We start from the raw sequence: 23,192 nt of genomic DNA on the forward strand, positions 1-23,192 counted from the left end.
ACCCAGGCTGGCCCCAGATGCTGGGTTTAGGAATCTTTCTTATTTATTTATTTGTTTGTTTGTTTGTTTATTTATTTATAAAATTTATATGCCGCCCAATCCCTAGGGACTCAGGGCGGCGTACAAAATTAAAACAAGTATAACAATTAAAAATGAATACATTCACACAGCATGTCCCAATCGAATCCCGCCCCCCCCCCCCGCATCAACCCCAGGCCTGCCGGAACAGGAGAGTTTTAATAGCTTTCTTGAAGGCCGGCAAGGTGGGAGTAGTTCGAATCTCAGGGGGAAGTTGATTCCACCACGTCGGAGCCAAAGCACCCCCCCCCCCGGAAATCCATCTCCTCCTCTTCCATCTTCTCACCTGCCCCATCTCATCGGAGGTCACTGGTTTGCTTCTCGGGTCCAATCCAGCTGTTGCCCACTGGTTTGCTTCTCGGGTCCAATCCAGCTGTTGCCCAGAAGTGGAGGCTATCAGCGTTCCTTGTCCAGATAACAGCAAGGTAGAGCCAGGGGAATGAGAGAACCAATCTACTTTGGGGTCACTGACACTGCTTTAGGGAACCCTGGGACAACCCTGGTTGATCTCAGAAAGCTCTGCAGGACCTGGTTAGCTCTTGGTGGGCCACTAAGAAACCCAAAACCACCCCAGAAGAAAGCAGTGGCAAACCGCTTCAGAACAGCTGCTCCAGAAACAGTGTAGACCTGTCCATCAAGTTCCCCAGGAGATAATCAAGCCAACAGAGGTCTTCCATTATTTTCCCTAGATAAATAAATCAAATCATCATCACGTGTTTGTTTTTTTTAATAAGACTTCAAAGTCATTTTGTTCCGATTCAAATTAAGAAATATGCATTGCTCCCACGGTCTGTAAACGAAGATGTTTCATCGGTATCCAAGGCTTGCCAACTTTTTATACACTGCTCTAGATGGGGAGGGACAATGTTCCTGAAGTTAAAAATATCCTCTTTCTCCACCCAAGGGCTGTTCAGTCAGCCTTGATTTCAGCCCTCAGTATTCTCAACAAAGAGTCTTGCAGAACTGGAATTCTGCGGATTGTAATACTGTGTAGTACCTAGTACAGGTAGTTCTTGACTTACAAGCAGTCATTTAGTGATCATTCAAAGTTACAACAGCGCTGAAAAAAGTGACATGACCATTTTTCACTAGACTTTAGAGCAGGGGTAGGCAACCCTGGCTCTTTTATGACTCGTGGACTTCAACTCCCAGAATTCCTGAGCCAGCCATGCTGAGGGGAAGGGAAAGGTTTCCAAGCTGAGCCACACTGGCTCTGGAATTCTGGGAGTTGAAGTCCATGAGTCATAAAAGAGCCGAGGTTGCCTACCCCTGCTCTAGAGTAACCATTGGAGGATCCCCCGTGGTTAGGTGATCAAAATCCAGACCCTTTGGCGGCTGACTCATATTTATGATGGTTGCAGTGTCCCGGGGTGATGTGATCTTTTGCAACTTTCTGATAAGCAAAGTCAGAAGGGCTGGGGGGGGGGTTATTATATTATTATTTTTCCCCTTGTTATTTTTTATTTTTTTATAGGGTGTCTTTCTATTTTTGTAAGCCACCTTGAATCACCATGTGCGAGTAGGCGGCAATGCAAATTTTCCAAATAAATACAAATAAAAAGTCAAATGGGGAAGCCAGATTCCCCAACCAACCATGTTACTAACTTAACAAGTTGTAGTGATTCACTTAACAACTGTGGCCAGAAAGGTTGTAAAATGGAACAAAACTCACTTAACAATTGTCTCGCCTAGCTTGTCAGAAATTTTGAGCTCAATTGTGGTCATAAGGACTACCTGTGATAGGATTTCTGTACATGTCAAACCCATCTTCAGGAAAAGACTAGCATGGTCCATGGAGATTTGATTTTCTAAGAAGCTTTTTGGGCACTTCACTTGAGTAGCCATTGAGTATTTATTTATCTTTGCTTCCTTACTTGAGCTTATAGGCTCCTTCTGTTGCAAATAAACTGGAGTTTTGGGAGAGAGGTAGAAGATAAATTCAATCTGCTGGTTAATGAGTGCAATAAAGGATAATTTGATTTGCAAATAAATGGATAGACCTTATCCTACCCCTTCCATTTGCATTTAACAATGTCATCAACACTTCCTGGTGACCTATTATTTCTATCTTCTCCCCATCTGATTGTCATTCTCTCTTTCCTGCCCTGATAGGCCTAAGTCAGTGGTTCTCAACCTGTGGGTTGGGACCCCATTTGGGGTCGAACGACCATTTCACGGGGGTCGCCAAACAACGCAGTTTGCCATTTTCCCCCCCTTTTCCTTAGCTGTGCTACTCCCTTTTATTCTATTGGCTTTTGAAAGCCAATAGAATAGATTCTCTTGAATAGAGTCTAATTCCATTGGCTTTCAAAAGCCAATAGGAATTGTCCAGGCTGTCTCTGCCCTGCTGAGCCCGCCAAAAGTCCCCTTCTGCAAACGGTGCTGCACCAGTTGAGTACTCCTCGACTTACGACCGGTTGAGTAGTCCTCGACTTACAACCAGTTGGGGGTTGCGGCATTAAAAAGATTGAGAACCACTGGCCTAAGTGATCCTGATGGAAAAGCAAATCCTGTTTCAAAAGCCATTTCCACAGCCTTTTAATACCAGCCAAGGTTAGCCTCAAAATTGAGTTTTTGTTCATTTTGTAGGGAGCCGGTGACTGAAAACAGTGGCAATAGAGCAGCGGTTCTCAACCTATGGGTCACGACCCCATTTGGGGTCGATCGATCACTTTTCGGGGGTCGCCAAAGGCGGCGATCCGCCATTTTGTCCCCTCCGGTGGTGCCGCCGCGCATGCGTGCCATGTATGGGGGCGCCGCCGCGCATGCACGCCGCGCACGGGGCACCCGCGCATGTGCGCCACGCATGGGGGCGCCGCGCATGTGTGCCGCGCACGAGGGTGCCGCGCATGCGTGCTGCGCACGCCCCCCATGCGTGCCGCGCATGCGCATAATGTTTGTGTGACGGGGGTCGCCGTCACACAAACGTTGAGAACCGCTGCAATAGAGGCAGGACAGGAATCAGAAACAGAGATGTAAACAATTTACATTTTTATCCAATGTTCTCTTTTTCAGAAACCAATTTAGGCACAAACTAAGCAGGATCAAGATCAGAGCCTTACACTTCAATGGGGTCGCTTAAAAGTTTGTTTGTTTTGGGTTTATTGTAATTTCACCTTGGAAAGCCTTCCTCTACCATATGAAGCTCTCCTATATGGCTCATATGACATCACTGTGCCAACTATAGACTCTATGTCTTTTACATGATTACATCATGACATGCCCAACATCATTGTAGGTTTTTGCCATACATCTCGTGTGGACTTCTTTCTTTCTTCAGACCAGAGGTCTTCAAACTTGGCCCTTTTATGACTTGTGGACTTCAACGCTGGCTGAGGAATTCTGGGAGTTGAAGTCCACAAGTCATAAAAGGGCCAAGTTTGAAGACCCCTGCTTCAGACCAATGAGCAATCTGCCAAGTGGGTGGGCCTGAAATCTTGATTCCAGCACATGGAGGCTTTACAGTCATGTGCCCTAAAGACAGCAGACAAAGATTTGAAGCTCAGTTCAACATTTCTCAGTAAACATGTACGTGCAACAATTCTGTGGTGTTGTCATGGAGCTAAACATTTGTCTCTTGAGTTGTTTGCAATAAATGATATGTGAAGTGTGGGATCTGCACTGTTTAGGTCAGGCTGAGGTCAAACTTAATTAAAAATGTGCGTGGGAAGTATTTTTATATAGATAAAATCATGCTGCGATTGGAGAGCTAAACCAAGCCAGGTACAGCTGTTTTTACAGCATAGTTTTATATGTACAGTACAAATCCAACACACAAAGATTCCCCTGATGTGTTTGCATATAGTCACCTGCTGCTGTGGTACATATTTGCACATGAGGTTCTCCAGCATGGATTTCCCAACAAAGAATTCATGTATGTTATTACAAAGGCTTGTGTTGGAAGTAAAGTCTTCATCCTGGTTCATCCAAGCCGGGGATAAATAAACAACATGGCAACTGCTTTGGGAAGAAGGTTACAGTTTATTGAAGAGGCAGAAAGATGGTTCTTGCAGGAAAGACCAGAGGAAAGAAGGACCTGAGCGCATGGGCAGTAGGTTTTTATACCCTCTCTAGCCTTTTGTTTGGAATAGTTTCCTGTTACTGTAGCATGAACTTTGAGGCTATTTCCTGCTGGTGCCTCTTCCACCATCATCTCAGCAGTTGCAATATTTTAGTGGCACAATGAACATGTCCAAAGAAGGAAGATAAACATTAATGTTTCCTTGTTTCATTTGTTAATGAAGGACTTCTTAATAGACTTGTAAATATTAGACTGTATCACTGTCTGGCATCATTGTATCATCACCTTGGAATTCACAAACATTCTTCTCCTGGCAACTTTGTTCCTCCTTTGATGAGAAAAAGCAGTTCAGTCAGGGCTGGAAATCAAACATTTGTTTGCATTTTTTTCAAATCCTACTGGTTGCATTATTAAAATGCAACCTTATTTCATCCACAAATCTTCAATGACCATACCTCCTTTGATAGAAAGCACAGCTCTTTATTTCAAACAGCAGCCCCTGGCATCGATCTATGTCTTCGCTTTTACCGTTGAATTTTGCTTTGTAAAGCGAAGTCATAAACATGTTTTTTTTAAAAAAAATCCTTCCGAATTGCTCCCTTTTTAGATTTATTTTTTATGGTGCTTGCACCCCCAACCCTCACCTAAAAACACATTCTGCACCAAACCAAAATAGCAAGAATCCCCATTTTTTCTCTTGCAATTTCGGCTGGGGTCTGCCGCCTCCCGCAACGGCCCCCTCCCCTTTCAATTGTCTCCTCCACCGGCGGAGGGAAAAAAAAAAAAGAGCATTTTTGGCTTGGACAATGAGACGACACAACCCGCGGCAAGAGGTTGAAGTGCGGAGGGCTCCTCTGCATGATTATTATCTCTGCGAGCCCGAGGGAGATGCGCGCGCAGCCTCTGCGCTCGCCGCCGGCGTGGGCGCCCGTCGCCCGTTGGCGTTCCGTCCGACGTCGCGCTTGCGCAGACGCCTTCCCGGGGCGGATTGTGAGGCGAGAGAGGGAGAGCGCCTGCGCGGGCCGGAGGAGGAGGAGGAGGGCTGGCGATGGCGGCCGCGGGCGGCCTTGAGGCGGCTTTGGCAGCCGCCGCCGCCGCCTCCACCGCCGCGAGCAACGAGGTCCCGGCCGGCGTGGCGGGGGTGCCGGCGCCCGCGCCCCCGGTGGTGGTGCAGCGCGAGCCGGCCTACAACTGGCAGGCCACGAAGCGGTCGTTGCGGGAGCGCTTCGCCTTCCTCTTCGCCAACGAGCTGCTGAGCGACGTGCGCTTCGTGGTGGGCAAAGGCGGGCCGCGGGCCGGCGGAGGGGCGCCCGGGCCGGGCCAGCAGCGCATCCCCGCCCACCGCTTCGTGCTGGCGGCGGGCAGCGCCGTCTTCGACGCCATGTTCAACGGCGGGATGGCCACCACCTCGGCCGAGATCGAGCTGCCCGACGTGGAGCCCGCCGCCTTCCTGGCCCTGCTCAGGTCCGAGGCGGAGGGGGGGGTCGCTTTCCAGCCGGGGAGTGGGGTGGGGGGGTGCTTAAACTGGGGAGGGGGTGTGTGTTAACCCCAAGGGCAGGGGTCTTCAAACTTGGCCCTTTTGGGACTTGTGGACTTCCACTCCCAGAATTCCTCAGCCAGCGTGCCTGCTGAGGAATTCTGGGAGTGGACGTCCAAGTCCCAAAAGGGCCAAGTTTGAAGACCCTTTGACTTGTGGACTTCCACTCCCAGAATTCCTCAGCCAGGCATGCTGGCTGAGGAATTCTGGGAGTGGAAGTCCACAAGTCCCAAAAGGGCCAAGTTTGAAGACCGCTGCCTTAGGGCATAACCTGATGGGGGGGGGAGAGGAGCAGATCCTGAGTTTGGGCAGCCCAGGATCCAGTGTGGCGCTGCTGGTGAGGATCAAACCACAAGCTCTGCTTTTTTGGGGGTGGGGGGGTAATGGCATAGGAGATTTGGGTCTGGGGACTTAAGATTTGATTTGGCTTTGTGGTAGTGGTGATGGGGATAGTGGCATACTTTATATAAAGATATATGCCCATCTGTGGCCTTAATAAAGATCTGATTTGGCTTTGTTGGGGGGGGGATAATGGCATACTTTATATAAATATATATGCTGGTCTATGGCCTTAATAAAGATCTGATTTGGCTTTGTTGGGGGGGGATAATGGCATACTTTATATAAAGATATATGCTGGTCTATGGCCTTAATAAAGATCTGATTTGGTTTTGTTTGGGGGGGGGATAATGGCATACTTTATATAAAAATATATGCTGGTCTATGGCCTTAATATAAAGATCTGATTTGGCTTTTTAGGGGGGGGGGATAATGGCATATTTTATATAAAGGTATATGCTGGTCTGTGGCCTTAATAAAGATTTGATTTGGCGTTTGGGGGAGGATAATGGCATGGTTTATATAGAGATATATGCTGGTTATGACCTTAATAGACATCTGATTTGGCTTTGTTGGGGTGGGGGAATAATGCCATGGTTTATATAAAGGTATATGCTGGTCTAGGGCTAGTAAAGATTTGACTTTGTTCAGTAATGGTGGGGGGATGAAGGACATGATTTTAAAGAGATATGCTGGTCTGTGACTGTAGTAAAGATTTGCTTTTGCTGTTTTGGTAGTGGTGGTGGGGTGAATGACATGATTTAAATAGTTTATCTGGTCTATGACTAATAAAGACTTGATTTGTCTAGGGCGATAATGGACAGGGGTTATATAGAGAAATGTGCTGGTTTGTGACCATACTAAATATTTGACTTGTCTCTTTTGTATGTTGGGGGGGGGAGGTACCCTGGTCAATGGCTGTAATAGAAATATGGAGACAAACTGTGGTGAAGATGCTGGCCTGAGACCAGGGACGGGGTTTTAATTTTGCCTTAAGCATAGAAACTTTCTGGATGATTTTGGGCTAGCCCAACCCGTCTCACAGGATTGTTGAGGTGGGGAAAATAGGAGGAAAGTGAATTAAGTGTTTGCCACTTTGAGCTATGTATAAAAGTCAATTTGTGGCCAGGAAGAGAGGTAATTTCAATAGCAGAGAATATATGTAGCTCAGAATTGAATTGTGATGTTCTTGAGGTTCTCTGTGATTGGATGTCTGTTGCAGATGTTTTATTACCCACTAGATAACATCATCAGTGCTTATTACCTATTGGGTAACGAAATGTATGAAGCAAAGAGAGCACCAAGGACTCCAAAAGGTGAAATAAGTAGTAAACCACTGCCTCTAAGCCAGAGGTCCCCAACCTTTTGGGCACCAGGGACTGGTTGCGTGGAGAAAGGTTTGTGGTTTTATGTGTTTCCTGCATCCAACGGATGGGGCTTTGCTTGTTTGTGCAGACCCGTTGCTGGCATACCGTGGCTGGGGACCCCTGTTCTAAACCATCCATTGTGCATTGGGCCATCACTATTCACAAACAAACAAACCACCCATTGCTTATTCTTTAAAAGGTATTTGCCATGATGATAATGTGGATTGTGCCTGTTGTCAGGATGAGTTTAAAAGATCCTCTTAAAGGTATACAAAAGGGAGATTTTTGAATGGCTATTTCCATTTGTTGTGCAAAATGCTGTCGCATGCAGTTGCGTCCCTTGGTGAGATTGTGGGCCCACAGATAGCAGGCTTGGCTGCTCATTTATTGTTGAATAATGTGGATTATTGGAGATTTTGAAGTAGAGACTTGGGGGTTTGAGATGCAAGTCAAAATATTTGAACTTGATAAGGTACATAAGGGCATTTTGAACTGGACTTCTAGGAATGCAGTATCTCTTGTTGTGTTAGGCCCGGAGGCAATCTCTTACTTCTTGAGTTAGGGAAGGGATTGATTACCTTTTTGCAGATATTAGTGGAAGGCTTGGTTTATATGTGTATTGCAAAATCAGCTTTGCTTTGTCAAATGAAGAGTATAAAGAAGCTACTAAGACAAAGTAGCATGAATAAGCATGTATCAAGTAGTTTTCTTAAATTTATCTTTTTTGATTTTTTTTTTTTTAGATTTTTATATTCAGATGAAGTTCAGATCGGCCCTGAAACTGTTATGACCACTCTCTATACAGCTAAGAAGTATGCTGTCCCTGCCCTGGAAGCCCATTGTGTAGAATTTCTCACTAAGCACCTTCGGGCAGATAATGCTTTCATGCTGCTTACTCAGGTAACAATCCAAGTGTTTCGTTGGAGATGTGTGTTTCATAACTTTTTTACTGAATTCAAACCTCCAGGGCTAGGTGAGTTTCATCTTAGCACGCCAGTTATCTCTTTGGAAAATCCTGACTAATGGGTCAATTAGAAGAGGACCAGTATTGTCCCTTTCAAAACAAAACAAAACAAGATAAAAGGAAGGAAGTAAAGGTGGAGGTTAAGAACCCATGGAAATACAGACTTTTCTATTTGACATTATGATCATAATTTTGAAATATGATAAAATACTTTCTGTCTCCAGGGAAGTTGTGGATCAACTAATGTTTGAAAATCAAATTTAGCTGCTTCTAGACTTTAAACTGGGCTTGGAGACTGATTATCAAGTAGTTTCTGGAACAAAATTGAAAGATTGCAACTTGTATCCAATTTTATTAGTATACTCCAGAGTTGTCCTTAAATGTAGTTAAGTATTGTAGAATAGGTTACATTGTTGGTCTTTTATTTCTTACTATGCAGTTCTTCTTTCTTGAATTAAGTGCTAAATCTGGGAAGGTTTGGGGAAGGAACGTTTAATTAAAAATGCCTTAAAAGCAGCAAACTTTCCTTGAGCTTCCTTCAATTAAAATAACCACGACTTTTATTATTTAATGTAGAAATATCACTTGCTGTGGGAGTGAGATGGGCGGTTTCTAAATTTGATGAGTAAAAAAAATGTTTTGCTAGCTGTAAGCTGACGATAGCATAATTCCGAACAAATGTTTTTGGACAGGCTCGTTTATTTGATGAACCCCAGTTGGCCAGTCTCTGTCTTGACACAATAGACAAAAGTACTATGGATGCAATAAGTGCAGAAGGCTTTACAGATATTGATATAGGTAAGTAGCTCCTAAACCTGAACGTGTTTACATTACACTGGCAATTGGTGGCCATCCAGATGAGGTTGGCGTTCAGTTCCCATCAGTCCTGATCACTGATTGGAATCGGAATCCTACAAGCATCTGAAGCGCACCAGATTCCCTGTTCCTTAAAAAAGAGCAGTTTTCATATATACCTCCCGTTAATAAGACGATTTGCTAAGATGTTGCCTCTCTGGTTAGCAGGTTTTGTTTGCTGATTAGGCTTTGCAGGATTATCCTATGCTGATTTTACAGTGCAATTACCTGACTTTTATGTTTAAAGATTCTGCATGAATGACTACTGGATGAATTTTTCAGTAAAGTGTGAATGGATTACAGCAACAGTATCTAACTAATTTAGTGCAGGGCAATTACTTTGATAATTAGAAGTAAGTTTTACCCAACGGCAGTTCTGATTCATTCTTCAGTATGTAGAAGTGGTTTACCAGTCGAAAATGATTCATGCGTTGTTTTCATCAGAGAAGAGGAACAGCTGTCCAAAACCAGTTTAGCTGGAAGGTGGCCCCCGAGTCAGGCTTGCATATCCCGCAGTAGTATTTGATCTATGCAGAAGTGTGCAATAAACTTGAATCTTCTTCTTCAGACACATTGTGTGCGGTACTGGAAAGAGATACGCTCAGTATTCGAGAGAGCCGGCTCTTTGGAGCCGTTGTGCGTTGGGCCGAAGCTGAATGTCAGCGGCAGCAGCTACCACTCACATCTGCAAATAAGCAGAAAGTACTTGGCAAAGCTCTCTCCTTAATCCGTTTTCCACTCATGACAATTGAAGAGTTTGCAGCAGGTAACTTTCTGATTCGCTTTGTCGTTGTAGAACTTACACCCCGAAGTCAAATAGAAAAGGGCCAGCCACAGGGCGGGGGGGGGGGGCAGGTTGTTCAGCAAAGCCCCAGAGGGTAGGACGAGAAACAATGGTTGGACCAAAGAGAGAAGCAGCCTGGAACTAAGGAGAAACTTCCTGACAGTGAGGACAATCAACCAGTGGAACAGCTTGCCACCAGAAATCATGGGAGCTTCATCACTGGAGGTTTTAAAGAGGAGATTGGACATTCATTCACCTGTCTGAGACAGTGTAGGTTCTCCTGCTTGAGCAGGGGGGTGGACTAGAAGACCAATGGAGCAGCTTTCCAGAGGAAAGCCATTCTTCTCTATCGGAGAATCAGAAACACATCCGTTTTTTGGTTTTCTTGTAAAGCAGTGGTTCTCAACCTTTTTAATGCCGCGACCCCCAACCGGTCGTAAGTCAAAGACTACTCAACCGGTCGTAAGTCGAGGACTACTCAACTGGTGCAGCACCGTTTGTAGAATGGGACTTTTGGCGGGCTCAGCAGGGCAGAGACAGCCTGGACAATTCCTATTGGCTTTTGAAAGCCAATAGAATTAGACTCTATTCAAGAGAGTCTATTCTATTGGCTTTCAAAAGCCAATAGAATCAAAGGGAGGAGCACAGCTAAGGAAAAGGGGGGAAAAAAGGCGGACTGCGTTGTTTGGCGACCCCCGTGAAATGGTCGTTCGACCCCAAATGGGGTCCCGACCCACAGGTTGAGAACCACTGATCTTGTGCATCCTTACTGGGAAGGGCCTGTTTTATCTCTCTTTCTCAAGCAGTATATTCACCAATACGTTTAAAAAGCAAGGCGAAAGTGCACCATGTTTTGACAACTCCTTAAACTGTTCAGAAGTCTAGCAATAATGGTGCAGTGAAATCCCAAATAAGCATGGGACCTTATTCACAGATGAATATATTCAGCATCCTTTGGGTAGGGTTCCACTTGTGGCATTTAGTGATGCCACATGGGAAGAGTTGGCCACATATCAAAAATAAACCAGATGATTTCACATAAAACAGACATGTCAAACTCGCGATGTCATGTGACGTCATGCAACGTATCGGAGCTTTTTTTTTGTGATTGTCTGGATTTGTTTTCTCATTTTGTCTCTCATTTTGTCTACCTATGATGACAATTACAGGCCTTTCTCATCTTTTTAAGTGCACAATTGGTGGCTGACTAAATACTTTTTTGCCCCACTGTATGCACATATTCCTTACAGTTTTAGAAAACTTCAGAGCTTATGTTGTCAGCCAGCATAAACCACAAACTCTCTTTGAATACCAACCTCTTTTTTTCTTGTTAGATTTCTTAGAAAGATTGTATGCATGTTCTTTTTCCTCTTGCAAGGCCAGATACTGCTGTTAAAAGCTATAATCTAGGCGTGGAATAAATGTATAAACAGACTTATCTCTGTAAGATTTTTTTTTTTCTCCTGTTGTCTTCCTGATACAGAATATGTTCAGCTCAGTTGCACTCCTTCCATTTTTTTCCCCCCAGGTCCTGCTCAGTCTGGAATTTTGTCAGATCGGGAAGTAGTCAATCTCTTTCTGCATTTTACTGTCAACCCTAAACCTAGAGTTGACTATATTGACCGACCAAGATGCTGTCTTAGGGGGAAGGAGTGCAGCATAAACAGATTCCAACAAGTGGAGAGTCGCTGGGGTTACAGTGGAACAAGTGACCGGATCAGGTATGGGTCCTGTGTTTTCAGTAATACGACAATCATAGTGGCTTGACTGGTTTGACGTTTCCAAAATATTACACAGCAAGAAACGTAATGTCTAGTCCAGGCGTAGGCAACCTCAGTTCTTTGATGACTCATGGACTTCAACTCCCAGAATTCCTGAGTCAGCATAGCTGACTGGAATGTAGTACTCTGGTTAAGTTGATAAATGCGTCCATACATTTGCAACTGAAATGAGCTATCGGCAAATAATAATAATAATAATAGATCTAGTCAGGACCTGGGATAGGCAGATGTTGATGTTTGATGGTATTACAGGTATCGTCGCAGGATGGAAGCAGTTCCTAGTAAGGCCGCCTTTTGCAATTGACTAATTGGCATTGACAAATTCGCTATTAGTCAATTGCAAAAGGCGGCCTTACTAGGAACTGCTTCCATCCTGCGACGATACCTGTAATACCATCAAACATCCACATCTGCCTATCCCAGGTCCTGGGTAAGGACTCGATAGGTAGACAAAATGCCAAATCCAGTCTGAACATGTGGCTGACTGTGTGATGATCCATAAAAGATCTAGTTTGGTGAAATGGCAGATTCAGGTAATAGTCTGTTTCTCTTTCTCTTTTTTAAGGTTTACAGTTAATAGAAGAATTTCAATTGTAGGATTTGGATTATATGGTTCAATTCACGGTCCCACTGATTATCAAGTTAATATACAGGTACAATTGTTTTTCAAGTTGATAATAAGTGACTTGTTGAACTGAAATCAGGGATATTCTACTAATGCAAAATCCTTGGTGCTCTCTGAGCTTGGTTGTTTGCTTGCAGACATTTCATTACCTAGCTAGGTAGCATGATCAGTGCATTAATATTCTACCAATGTTGCATCACTTAGGATGGCTTACTTTAATTTAAGAGGAAACGGGGAAAAGATCTCTGTTTCAAATGTTGTTACACAATTATTTTAATAGGAGATAAATGGAAATATTAGTATTACCTTTAAAAAGTAAGAGGGTGTTCCAAAGAGAAAAATGCATTTTGTAAGCATGGAGGTATACAAATACTTCATCGTCACACTTCTATCCCGGAATGAGCCATTCAGTATTCAGTAGGAAGGATCTGACTTTGAAACAGATTCACTTTAACATTTTCCATGCTTTAAACAAAGAATTCATATACAATGCTTTACAAGCTAATTGAGTACATTTAAATTCATGGATGATTTAAAATTCAACTGTGCATCTGGAGATGAACCTCTATCAGAACTATAGCTTCTTTAAGTGCAAATGATCAACTTGTAGTTGCTTTTCAGCCAAGGAATAAGAGTGTTGAATATTTTAGTTTTCATTTTGGTCTGTGATAGAAATAAAGTTGTTTGCTTAAATTAATTAGAAAGGCACTGTGCCCATAATTACGGAGAAGTTAACAGGTTTTAAAACTCTCATTGGAAGCAATATGCCATTCTATTTTAATTAAATCGCACCTCAGCTTCACTTGAGAATATGTCACCCAGGATGATGCAAATAACATGATACACATTTGAGTTGTTTTAATCTACCACCATGTATGAAATAACATGCAAAGAATTGAATTAAATTGAATTGAATTAATTAATTAATAGCAGCTGCCATTAAAAGCAATCAAACAGCACGTGATCAGAACGAGGAGAATTCTGTCATGTGTATAGTGTCTCCTTGGTTGCTGTTTGGGGTGGAGATCGCTAGACAATTTCTAAAGTGGTTAGTAAACATTACAAGCTGTGCCCAGAAATAGTAAAGAGCTGGCATAAAGGCAGGAGTGAGGGTGGTGGTTAATATTCCTTCTATTCAACATCTATATTTTTCTGTTTTATTTTTTTGGCAACAGTACAAAACTAGTGTGCTATTACTTGAAACCAGCCAAGGTGTTGCCAAAGCTAGAGCTGATATCATTCTTCCAATATTGGTTAGGAGCAGATGTCCCCACCAATTTATTCCTTGATGCCTGCTTAGCTCCCTGCCTTTATTAAATGTTATTGGTAAAAGTGAAACTTATATGTTACAAATCATTAGCTTCAAGGGATACTATTTACTTTTCTAGACTGTTACTATGAATCCGTAACTGCCCCAGAGGCAGTTCAGATGTACTCGTTCATTCTCGAGAACTAGGAGTGCCTGCTTTGTAAGCAAGTACATTAATCACAAGTTCCAATTAAAGGTCCAATTTCACCCTGTTGACTTGTGAAAAGCTTTGTTTGTTTTAGAGCCTCGGGCTAACGTCTGGATCTGGAACCGGACAAGAGAAATAGATTTCAATAGCAGCGTTCTGGCTGTGCTTTGCTTAAGATTAGAAAATAACGTTCTTGCAAGGAAAAATAAATCTTCCATCACTTTCTTCCTGCAGATAATAGAATATGAGAAAAACCAGACTCTAGGACAAAATGACACTGGATTTAGCTGCGATGGAACGGCCAGCACCTTCAGAGTTATGTTCAAAGAACCAATAGAGATTTTGCCGACCGTGTGTTATACTGCTTGTGCAACCTTGAAAGTAAGACACTTTTTTGAAATTGCGGAAACAGTAACCGTAAAGCAATGAACCAATGATATGAAGATGCAAGTAGTCTTTGACTTACAACAGTTCATTTAGTGACCGAGGTTACAATGGCACTGAAATGGCATTTGGGTTGTTTGACCGTTTTTCACACTGTCGACCGTCACGGCATTCCCACTGGTCACGTGACCAGAATTCAGAGGCTTGGCAACTGACTTTATGACAGTTGCAGTGTCCCAGGGTTATGTGATTGCCCTTTGCGACCTTCTGACAAAGGGGAAGCCAGATTCACTTAATGACCTAACTTAACTGCAGGGATTCACTTAACACCTGTGTCCAGAAAGATCATCGAACGGGGGCAAAACTCACTGCCTCACTTAGCAGCAGAAATTTTGGGCTCACTTGTGCGCTCAATATGAGGATTACTTGTATATTTCTAATAATAATAATCCAGGAAGTGCTTCTTTAAAACCACATTCTATAACAGATGTCCTGCAAAATCATAATGCTTTGCTTTGAAATTCTCATAGCCTAGTGTGCATTCTAAGTTTACATATCCCCAGGTATGAAAGGAAAACCTAGTATAGAATAGAGCTGGAAGGGACCCTGGAGGTCTTCTAATCCAGCCCCCTGCTCAAGCAGGAGAACCTACACCATCTCAGACAGGTCATTGTCTAGTCTCTTCTTAAAAATCTCCAGTGATGGAGCGCTCACGATTTCTGGAGGCAAGCTTTTCCACTGGTTGATTGTCCTCACTGTCAGGAAGTTTCTCCTTAATTCCAGGTTGCTTCTCTCCTTGATCAGTTTCCAACCGTTGTTTCTCATCCTTCACTCTGGTGCTCTGGTGAACAACCTGACCCCCTCCGCCTTGTGGCAGCCCCTCAGATACTGGGACACTGCTATCACGTCTCCCCTATTTCTTCTTTTCTTTAGACTAGTCAAACCCAAGTCCCGCAGCCGTTCTTCGTATGTTTTAGCCTCCGGGCCTTGGATCCTCTTAGTTGCTCTTCTCTGAATTTTTTCCAAACTCTCAACCTCTTTTTTGTGATCTGGTGATCAAAATTGGCTGCACTATTCCAGGCGTGGCCTCACTAGGGTTTTATAAAGCGGTACTAATACCTCACGTGATCTTGATTCTATGGAGCCAGAATAATGAATCTCTGTTTCTGCTTAGGGCCCCGATTCTCATTACGGCACCAAGGGTTTGAAAAAAGTGATCCACGAATCTCCAACTTCAAGCAAAACCTGCTTTTTCTTCTTTAGCTCACCGGGTAACAACAATGGAACATCAATAGAAGATGGACAAATACCGGAAATTATATTTTATACGTAACTTCAGAAACATGAGATGGAGCAAAAAAAAAAAAAAAAGATTTCCTTTGAACATGAACAGAAGGGAAACATGAAATACTGTGAAATGTTTGTAAATACATAATCTCAGATGTGTTATAAAACTGAAGTATTGTACATGGAGGGTACCAAGCGCTAGTAGTCTCTGCCTACAAGGATGATACACAGCCAGTCTTTCTTGAACTAAAAAAACACTTCCCTGTACATAAATACTTAACATGGTCATTTAAAATGTGCTAACCATAATCTAGAAGCTGGGAAAGAGCATTTTTTCCCCCTGCAATTACAGCAGATTACATATCTGTGGGTATTGTGATTGTGCTCCTGTACAGTGCAACACATTGAACTGAATTGTCATTCTTAAAACTAACCATAAATTAGAATTAAGGATGATACAAACTCATCTTTAATAGTACTCAATACGTGTATATAAACTTAGTTTTGTTGTGTCCTAAGAAAAATGTCACCCAGAAGTCAGTTGTATGAAGCTATTCTTTAACTATAAAGTGAACTGTGGATGAAATGAAGTATCTTTTTGAATACTTACAGAGATCTTGAATATTTTTGGTCTGTAAGGAAACAATCCTTAGTGTGGTAACTGAAGTTTTCCACAGCATGCAGAAAGCAGTTTTTAAGGAAATTGGGCAAACTTCAGAGAACTATGTATTAATATTGGATACTCAAGCCTTGGTTTTCTCAAATGGCAAATTGTTTGAGGAGATCGATGATAATGCAATTTATGCATGCCTACTCAGAATGAAATCTCAGCAAGACCTCTCTTGGGGTACTAGAGGATTGTTTCCTGCTGATTGGCATAATTATGGCTCAGATTTTGCTTTAAACCTCTTACCAGTTCATGCAGTCTTAAACCCTTAAGTCTCAGTTTCTGTCTGAAAAACATTACAGAATAAAGTTAATTTTGCTGAGGGTTTTCTGCTAGATGGCATGTAAAGTAATTTGAAAATTCTGAAAAATACTTCAAGAGGTGAAATTGAAAAGCACATTTGCTATAATAGATGATGCTTGGAGTGAAATTACTCAAGTGCCAGCCCTCATCCCTAATCATTGATGATGTTACCTCGTTAGGGTAATGAAACATCTGCAAGAAAACAGGCAAGCTCAGAGAGTGCCATGGACTTCTCATCCCTAATGCTATCAATCTGGATTCTAACCATCTTGTAGAAGCTTTTGGCTATGATTACAGTGATCTTAATCCCACCTGTAGTAATGCAACCTTGGTTTCTGAGTCTAGATCTGTTTATGTGGCAAGTCATAAATATTCAAAATGTAACTAGATTCAGAAGCAGAAAAATACACCACTGAAGAAACAATAAAAATAAGATATAATCAATAACCTAAGCCCCAGGATACCTATGGATATGTTGAAATTCCAGCTGCAGACTTCCCCATGTTGGATTAAATCTTTCATTGGCTAGGGATGATAGGCATTGTGGTCTTAACACAAAGGACATTCTTGAGGAAGGCTTGGGCAAATCTTCAGTGGAAAAGATCTATGGTTATTTAAGGACTCCCTTTGTGTGTGAGAGTGAATGGCGACAGGAACATGTTTTCTTTTTTGACAAGTTAGGATACCCTCACCCAATGCTCTTGAGCAGAGGTCTTCAAACTTGGCCCTTTTATGACTTGTGGACTTCAACTCCCAGAATTCCTCAGCCAGTGGGCTAAGGAATTCTGGGAGTTGAAGTCCACAAGTCATAAAAGGGTCAAGTTTGAAGACCCCCCTGCTCTTGAGACTATTTTTTTTCCAGTTTGTACAACACATTGAGCCATCGACTAACTAAGCCAATGTTTCTCATACTTGATAACTTTTAAGATGTATGGACTTCAACCCCCAGAATTCCCCAGCCAGGCTAATGGGCCAATGGGCATTGTCAGTGCATCATCCTAAACCAGAAGTAGGCAACCTCGGCTCTTTTATGACTCATGGACTTCAACATAGCTGACTCAGGAATTCTGGGAGTTGAAATCCATGAGTCATAAAAGAACCGAGGTTGCCTACCCCTGTTCTAAACCGATCCCCCACCTCCACCCTCTGCATCTGAGTTATCTGAAGTAGCCGTGTCAATGTTCTGCTAGGTTTTCAAATGATCCTATTAGGCGGGGGTCTTCCAACTTGGCCCTTTTAGGACTTGTGGACTTCAACTCCCAGAATTCCTTAGCTAGGCAAGCTGGCTGAGGAATTCTGGGAGTTGACGTCCACAAGTCCTAAAAGGACCAAGGCATGCAGCAATGAGCACGTCCAAACACTGAAAATCTGGACCTGCTTTATACATTTATTTTAATTGAATTTAATTTAGTCGTAAGATTTTTTTTTTTTTTTATAAATAGCCAAAGTTATCTGCCCACCACAGCCTGGTGCTCTTAAACCCCGCTCGCTTCCTCCGAAGCTTTTCCTAAAAGCCATCCCGCAGGCGGAAAGCATTCGAGGCGCGCCTCTACCCTTTCTTCTATCTCTAGGAGCGAGGCCGACCGGAAAGGGAAGGCGGAAGTGACGCAGACCCCGCAATGCTGGGTTGGGCTGTTCCGGCTTTCTGCCGCCGTTCGGCGTGCCCGGCTTGGGCTGCCGCGGGACGGAGACCTGCCATGTCCCGGAAGGTTAGTCCCGGGGAGCGGACGCCGCTGAAGAGGCCGCAGGCCTTCGTGCGCGCGTTTTGAACTACGGCCCCCTTCCTCTCCCACCTGCCGCCGCGTTGGAGGGGATGATGGGAGTTGTAGTCTGGCGCGCCCGGAGACGTTGCGCTTCCTGGTTGGGAGAGACCGTTGGCAGGACGAAGCGCAGAGGGGCAGACTCCGCCCCCCTTGGGGAGGATGGTCCCTTGGGTCAATTGAGGGTCCCAATGCAATTTGGGGGGGGGGAGCCAGCCTTGGCTGCTGTTCAGGGTTTGGGGGTCTGCAGGAGTCCATGGGAAGCGAAAAAGTGACTTCGGGCTGTCTTAGCAAAAGCAATAGCCCTTAGATTTATATACTGCTTCACAGTGCTTTACAGCCCTCTCTAAGCGGTTTACAGAGTCAGCCTATTGCCCCCAACAAACTGGGTCCTCATTTTACTGTATTTGGAAGAATGGAAGGCTGAGTCAACCTTGAGCCAGTCAGCATCAAACTCCTGGCAGTAGGCAGAATTAGCCTGCAACAGCATTTAGCACTTAGACTTATATACTGCTTCATAGTGCTTTACAGCCCTCTCTAAGCGGTTTACAGAGTCAGCCTCTTGCCCCCAACAATCTAGGTCCTCATTTTACCAGCTTTGGAAGGATGTAAGGCTGAGTCAACCTTTAGCCAGTCAGCATCAAACTCCTGGAAGTAGGCAGAGTTAGCTTGCAACAGCATTTAGCACTTAGACTTATATACCGCTTCATAGTGCTTTACAGCCCTTTCTAAGCGGTTTACAGAGTCGGCATATTGTCCCCAACCATCTAGCTCCTCATTTTACTGACCTTGGAAGGCTGAGTCAACTGTGAGCTGGTTAGGATTGAACTGCCTGCTGTGGGCAGAGTTTGCCTGCAGTACTGTATCCTAACCACTCAGCCACCATATTTGTGGGCCATTTGCAGACAGCCATGGGTTGGTCTGGTCCTCCAAATTTGAGATCCAACACAACAGCCACAAATCAAAGCCGTGGGAGAGACACACGAAAGCTTCCCTCTGCATTGGTGTTCTATTATAATCAACTCAAGTGTTAACAGAATGCATTGTAATGAGGATTATGGTGTGGAGGGAGAAGGAGAGGGAGAGGGGGAGGGAGGGAGGGAGGGAGGGAGAGAGAGAGAGAGAGAGAGAGAGAGAGAAGATATGGATGTTGGGAGTGGAAGATGGTGGTTTATTAATTTATATGCTGCCCATCTCACAGTCCAGGACTCTTTGTGTTTTGATTTAAGGGGAAAGCACAGACCAAGGTCTTTGTAAAGCCTGCTGGTCCTCCCGTTCCTGTGACAACTGATAAAAGTGGTTCTGTTGTTATCTCTATTCATGCCAAACCAGGATCTAAACAAAATGCTATAACAGGTAAGCTAGAGCATAAGTACCTATGCAACACTGATAGGGTTTTTGATAGATGTTTTGCCCTATGCCCCAGCAAGTTTTCCTCAGTGAAATGATTTGAGAATGAGGGTTGTCTTGCAGTACTTGTAGTCTATGTATGATTTGAACTCAGGGCAATTGGTTGGAGACTGCACTTCTTAGAAATCAGGGAAGTGTCTGTAGCCATTTTTTTTGTTTGTGTCCTGGGATATTGGTGTTGTGATTGGCCACATAGATCTTAGCAAGTGTTCTGTGGACACTCCCATAATGTGTTATTAAAATTCCAAATGTATCTGCTAATCCAAGAGTTTCAACCTTAGCAACTTTAACTGGTGGCTGAGGAATTCTGGGAGTTGAAATTCACATATTTTAAAAGTTGCAAGAGTTGAAAAACACTGCACTAATCTGAAAAGGTATGGAGACCCTTGTAGTGATCCATCTTTTTTTCCAGATCTGTCCAGTGGCTTGTCCCCTTGAATAGTAAAAGACAGCAGTGTAGAGCAGAAGGGAAAGTATGCTATTCATGAACCATGCCAAGTTCTAGAACAGATAGAAAAATGCTAAAAAAAAAAAAGTCCTGTCCTCTGCAGAAGGAAATATACAGATCTAAACAAAATGCATTCCGATGATAAATGCTCCCAGTGGGAAGAAACTAATCCAAACAGTTTGGAAAAGTGTCAAGCCTTTTGCTTATTACATAACTAGCTAGAGAAGAGGATTTTTTTCACTCTGCTTCAGATCATAGAAACTCTTGAAGTATTGATGTTGGTCTTTATTTACGGGAGGCATTTAAGAGAGTGGGTTAAGAGAAGCTTCAGCTAGGCTACTCCATAGCTATGGCTATAAATCTCTTATCTAAGCTAATGTTGACATTACATACAGGGGAGGCATTTTAGGGCATGAGTTTAACAGAAGTGATGGCTACATCCCAAAATACTTGTTGCAGATCTGACCACCGATGTGGTAAGTGTGGCCATCGCAGCCCCTCCATCTGAAGGGGAAGCCAACACAGAGCTCTGTCGATACCTCTCTAAAGTCCTTGAAATCAAGAAGAATGATGTCGTATTGGAGAAGGTACGTGCTTCTCTCCTTCTCTCCTAATTCAACCTGGGTTTTTGAATCTTCCCCCTGTGCGCAAACGGCAAAAGAATCCATTTAGGAATCCCTAAACGTCTCTTGCTTGTGTTTTAAAACAGGGGAGTAAATCTCGAGAAAAAGTGGTGAAAATTTTGGCCCCACTGACTCCAGAGGACGTTTTAGAGAAGCTGAAGAAAGAGAGTTCCAGCTGAAGAGTTAAGCTGAAGTCTTAACAAGTGGTTTCTCCGGATGCAAAGGACGTCTACCTTTAGGTATATGGGAGCTCACAAATACAAGTGGTGGAGAATCCAACAAGAAATCTGTAGACAGCTATAAAGCTTAATTTAAGATTTTTTTTAAAAGGGTCCGGTTACTTTAGTGTCATGATAACAAGGCGCAAAGTTATTTGAAAGAGCCTCACTGGGATCCATAGAGGACCTTGGTCAGTCCATCGTGACATTTTTTTCAAGTCGGTTCTTTCGGAGTATGTTTAGCTCAGGGGTAGGCAACCTTGGCTCTTTTATGACTCGTGGACTTCAACTCCCAGAATTCCCGAGCCAGCCATGCTGAGGGGAAAGGGAGAGGTTTCCAAGCTGAACCATGCTGGCTCAGGAATTCTGAGAGTTGACATCCACGAGTCATAAAAGAGCCAAGGTTGCCTACCCCTGGTTTAGCTGGTCAGGAAGGCAGTTGTCATTTTTACTGCATCCAAGATGATACAAGAAAGGCACTACATAACTGTGATAGACATCTCATCTATTTGCACCTTTGGTAAACAGGCTTGGTGAATTATTGCCAACCTCCTTTGACCAGAGATCATTAGCAGTTAATAAAAAATGCAGGGCACAATTTTTCTCATGCAGATACTTTGGTCAGTCACAGTGCTTGGACAGTACTTGCAAATTCTGTTTTGACTTTAAGTACAGTAGGGTTCCCCCCTCCCCTCTCCTACATCGCTTCCATACCAAGATCTGAGCTTTGTATTATTGGATGCAGAAAATGTGTCTTCGGTTTTATATTTGCATTTGTGAAGCTGTCGCTCCCTTAAATGGTTTCCATCACATGGAAGGAACAAAAATCTGCACTCCCCCCCTTTGAATTAGAGAAGGGCTTTTTAAATTTATTTATCTGCGGCGTCCCCAGGCCTGCATTTCGCAGTCAGAGGCCTTTCCAAGAAGGTCACTGCAGCCGAGAATCCCAGCTATAGATTCAATCCATAGCTCGGTTTTGCAAGAGACCTGCAGCCGAGGGCTGAGCTATGGATTGAATCCATAGCTCGGCACTCGTCTGCAGAGGCCTTCCAGAAAGGCTTGACTGCAAAATGCAGGCTGGAATGCAACTGCAGCATGAAACTGCTCCTTCGGCCCAAGAAGAAGTGGGCCACCTGGGTGGGGCAGCAGTTAGAGTGCAGTACTGCAGGCCACTTTAGCTGACTGTGTTCAGCAGGTCAGCGGTTCAAATCTCACCGGCTCAAGGTTGACTCAGCCTTCCATCCTTCCGAGGGTAGGTAAAATGAGGACCCAGATTGTTGGGGGCAATGTAAATATATATATACATTGCTTACTGGTGTACACCGCTTAGAGAGTGATTGCACTTAAAGCGGTATATAAGTCTCATAAATAAATAAAATAAATAAATAAAATCCCCCCCAAAGTAAGACCTGGTGCCTCTTTTGAGGCAAAAAATAAAAAATAAAAATAAGACCCGGTCTTATTTTCAGGGAAACATGGTACTTATCTACACACATTTGCAAGCTTTCAAACTGCTAGGTTAGCAGGCACTGGGGCAAGGACGGAGAGCTCACCCCAAAACATGGAGGTCCCGAAATGGAGACATTTGGAGTCCCTTAAATCTCTCCTTCTCATCATGTTGGGTTTTTTGGCTTGATGCTAGACAAAATGCCTCGTTCCTGTGCCATGTTTTAAAATAAAACCGGCTGATATTTTTGTCAGTTGGATTTTATGATTTTTATCTCATTTATTTTATTCCCGTTGATGGAGCTGCCCATCTGGCAAAGCGACTGACGAGCGGGGTTGCAAGACTCCCGTGCACATCATTGGCAGCCTGTTTGTTGCATTTGCCAGTTGCGGTCTTGACGGCAGAGAGAGAAAGCGCTCCGTTTGAACCCAGGGAATGTTCCATGTTGTGTTTGGACTTAACTGCTCCCCTCCGTTTCAGCCTTCTCCCTGTGCTTCTCTGCACTGTCCCGTCTTCTTCTCTCTCTCTTTTTTTTTCCTGTATAATTGATATATTAAGGCCCTCGATTTGCATTTCCGTTCTTGGCAAATTAAAAGGATTGTGTTGTTCATTTGGCCCTCTCGGTCTCGCATCCCCATCCTCAGAAGCCATCCGTGAGCCCTCCGTGCTCAGCACCATCTATTCAAATCATTCCAGGAGATAAAAGCCTTTCCAGGAACGCAGCCATAATTTCCCCAGCCACCAGCAGCAGCAGCAAAACAACAACGAAAAGCTTTGCCTTTGCTTCTTCCTTCCACCTCATTATTCTCACTTTGCATCCATGAGCTCTGTCTTGTT

The 23,192-nt window shown here is 43.7% G+C and overlaps 2 protein-coding genes across 2 annotated transcripts; both read left to right on the forward strand.

The window, feature by feature from the left end:
• The first annotated feature begins 5,084 nt into the window (after nucleotides 1-5,084).
• Nucleotides 5,085-16,481, forward strand: BTBD1 (BTB domain containing 1). Its single transcript, XM_039359171.1, has 8 exons — nucleotides 5,085-5,563; nucleotides 8,086-8,242; nucleotides 8,999-9,104; nucleotides 9,730-9,927; nucleotides 11,474-11,666; nucleotides 12,292-12,379; nucleotides 14,043-14,189; nucleotides 15,367-16,481. Exons 1-8 carry the CDS (start codon nucleotides 5,148-5,150, stop codon nucleotides 15,523-15,525), a joined length of 1,464 nt encoding a protein of 487 aa, XP_039215105.1. The 5' UTR covers nucleotides 5,085-5,147; the 3' UTR covers nucleotides 15,526-16,481.
• Nucleotides 16,482-18,000: 1,519 nt separating this feature from the next.
• Nucleotides 18,001-21,019, forward strand: CUNH15orf40 (chromosome unknown C15orf40 homolog). Its single transcript, XM_039359251.1, has 4 exons — nucleotides 18,001-18,158; nucleotides 19,439-19,565; nucleotides 20,527-20,654; nucleotides 20,777-21,019. The coding sequence occupies exons 1-4, from the start codon at nucleotides 18,069-18,071 to the stop codon at nucleotides 20,867-20,869; spliced, it is 438 nt and encodes a 145-aa protein (XP_039215185.1). The 5' UTR covers nucleotides 18,001-18,068; the 3' UTR covers nucleotides 20,870-21,019.
• The last annotated feature ends 2,173 nt before the right edge of the window (nucleotides 21,020-23,192 follow it).

Source organism: Crotalus tigris, unplaced genomic scaffold (genome assembly GCF_016545835.1).
Source record: "Crotalus tigris isolate CLP2741 ecotype Arizona unplaced genomic scaffold, ASM1654583v1 scf7180000019068.10715455, whole genome shotgun sequence".
NCBI classification, from domain to species: domain Eukaryota; kingdom Metazoa; phylum Chordata; class Lepidosauria; order Squamata; family Viperidae; genus Crotalus; species Crotalus tigris.